This window comes from Morone saxatilis, unplaced genomic scaffold (assembly GCF_004916995.1).
Source record: "Morone saxatilis isolate NCDOM2014 unplaced genomic scaffold, NCSU_SB_2.0 Contig24, whole genome shotgun sequence".
Lineage (NCBI taxonomy): Eukaryota > Metazoa > Chordata > Actinopteri > Moronidae > Morone > Morone saxatilis.
The window spans coordinates 23,163,284-23,163,735 of NW_023339807.1; the positions used below are offsets into that span (position 1 = coordinate 23,163,284).

Here is a 452-nt window from a genome sequence, read left to right on the forward strand (position 1 = left end):
TATTTATTGGTTAATTACGCTGTAATTTTCTTTTTTATGTGGTGTGTGATACTTCGTATTGTAGGTTTGGACAGTCGGTGGTTGTGTCCCTCCAGAACACCCCGTCCCCGGGCTTCTTCTTCAGCGTTGACCAACAGGGAGCGCTGGCTGAGATAGGCTGGTTTCTTTACCCCTCGTTCAGCTTCATCAACTGGCAGGCACAGTGGTAAGAACACAGAAGAAGGTCTGAAGGGTTATTTAACAAATCTAAGATAAACAACCCTCGATTCAGATAAAGAAAACCCTTTAATGGAAGAAACCTCAGAGAGCTACAGAGGAGGGATTCCTTTTTCAGGAGGGACAGACAGGAAATATATAAACATAGTAAAATTACCTGAAAATCAGGATAGATTGTGAACATATGCACAGAATATGAATCCAGAACGACCTGAAGCAACCTCCAGGTGTCCACC

The 452-nt window shown here is 43.1% G+C and overlaps 1 protein-coding gene across 1 annotated transcript in view; it reads left to right on the top strand.

Moving 5' to 3' along the window:
- The window catches only part of si:dkey-256h2.1, a 12,470-nt gene that overhangs the window by 3,435 nt on the left and 8,583 nt on the right, over positions 1 to 452 (top strand). The window contains 1 exon segment of the mRNA XM_035673197.1: positions 65 to 205. Within this exon segment, the coding sequence (XP_035529090.1) occupies positions 65 to 205 (141 nt within the window).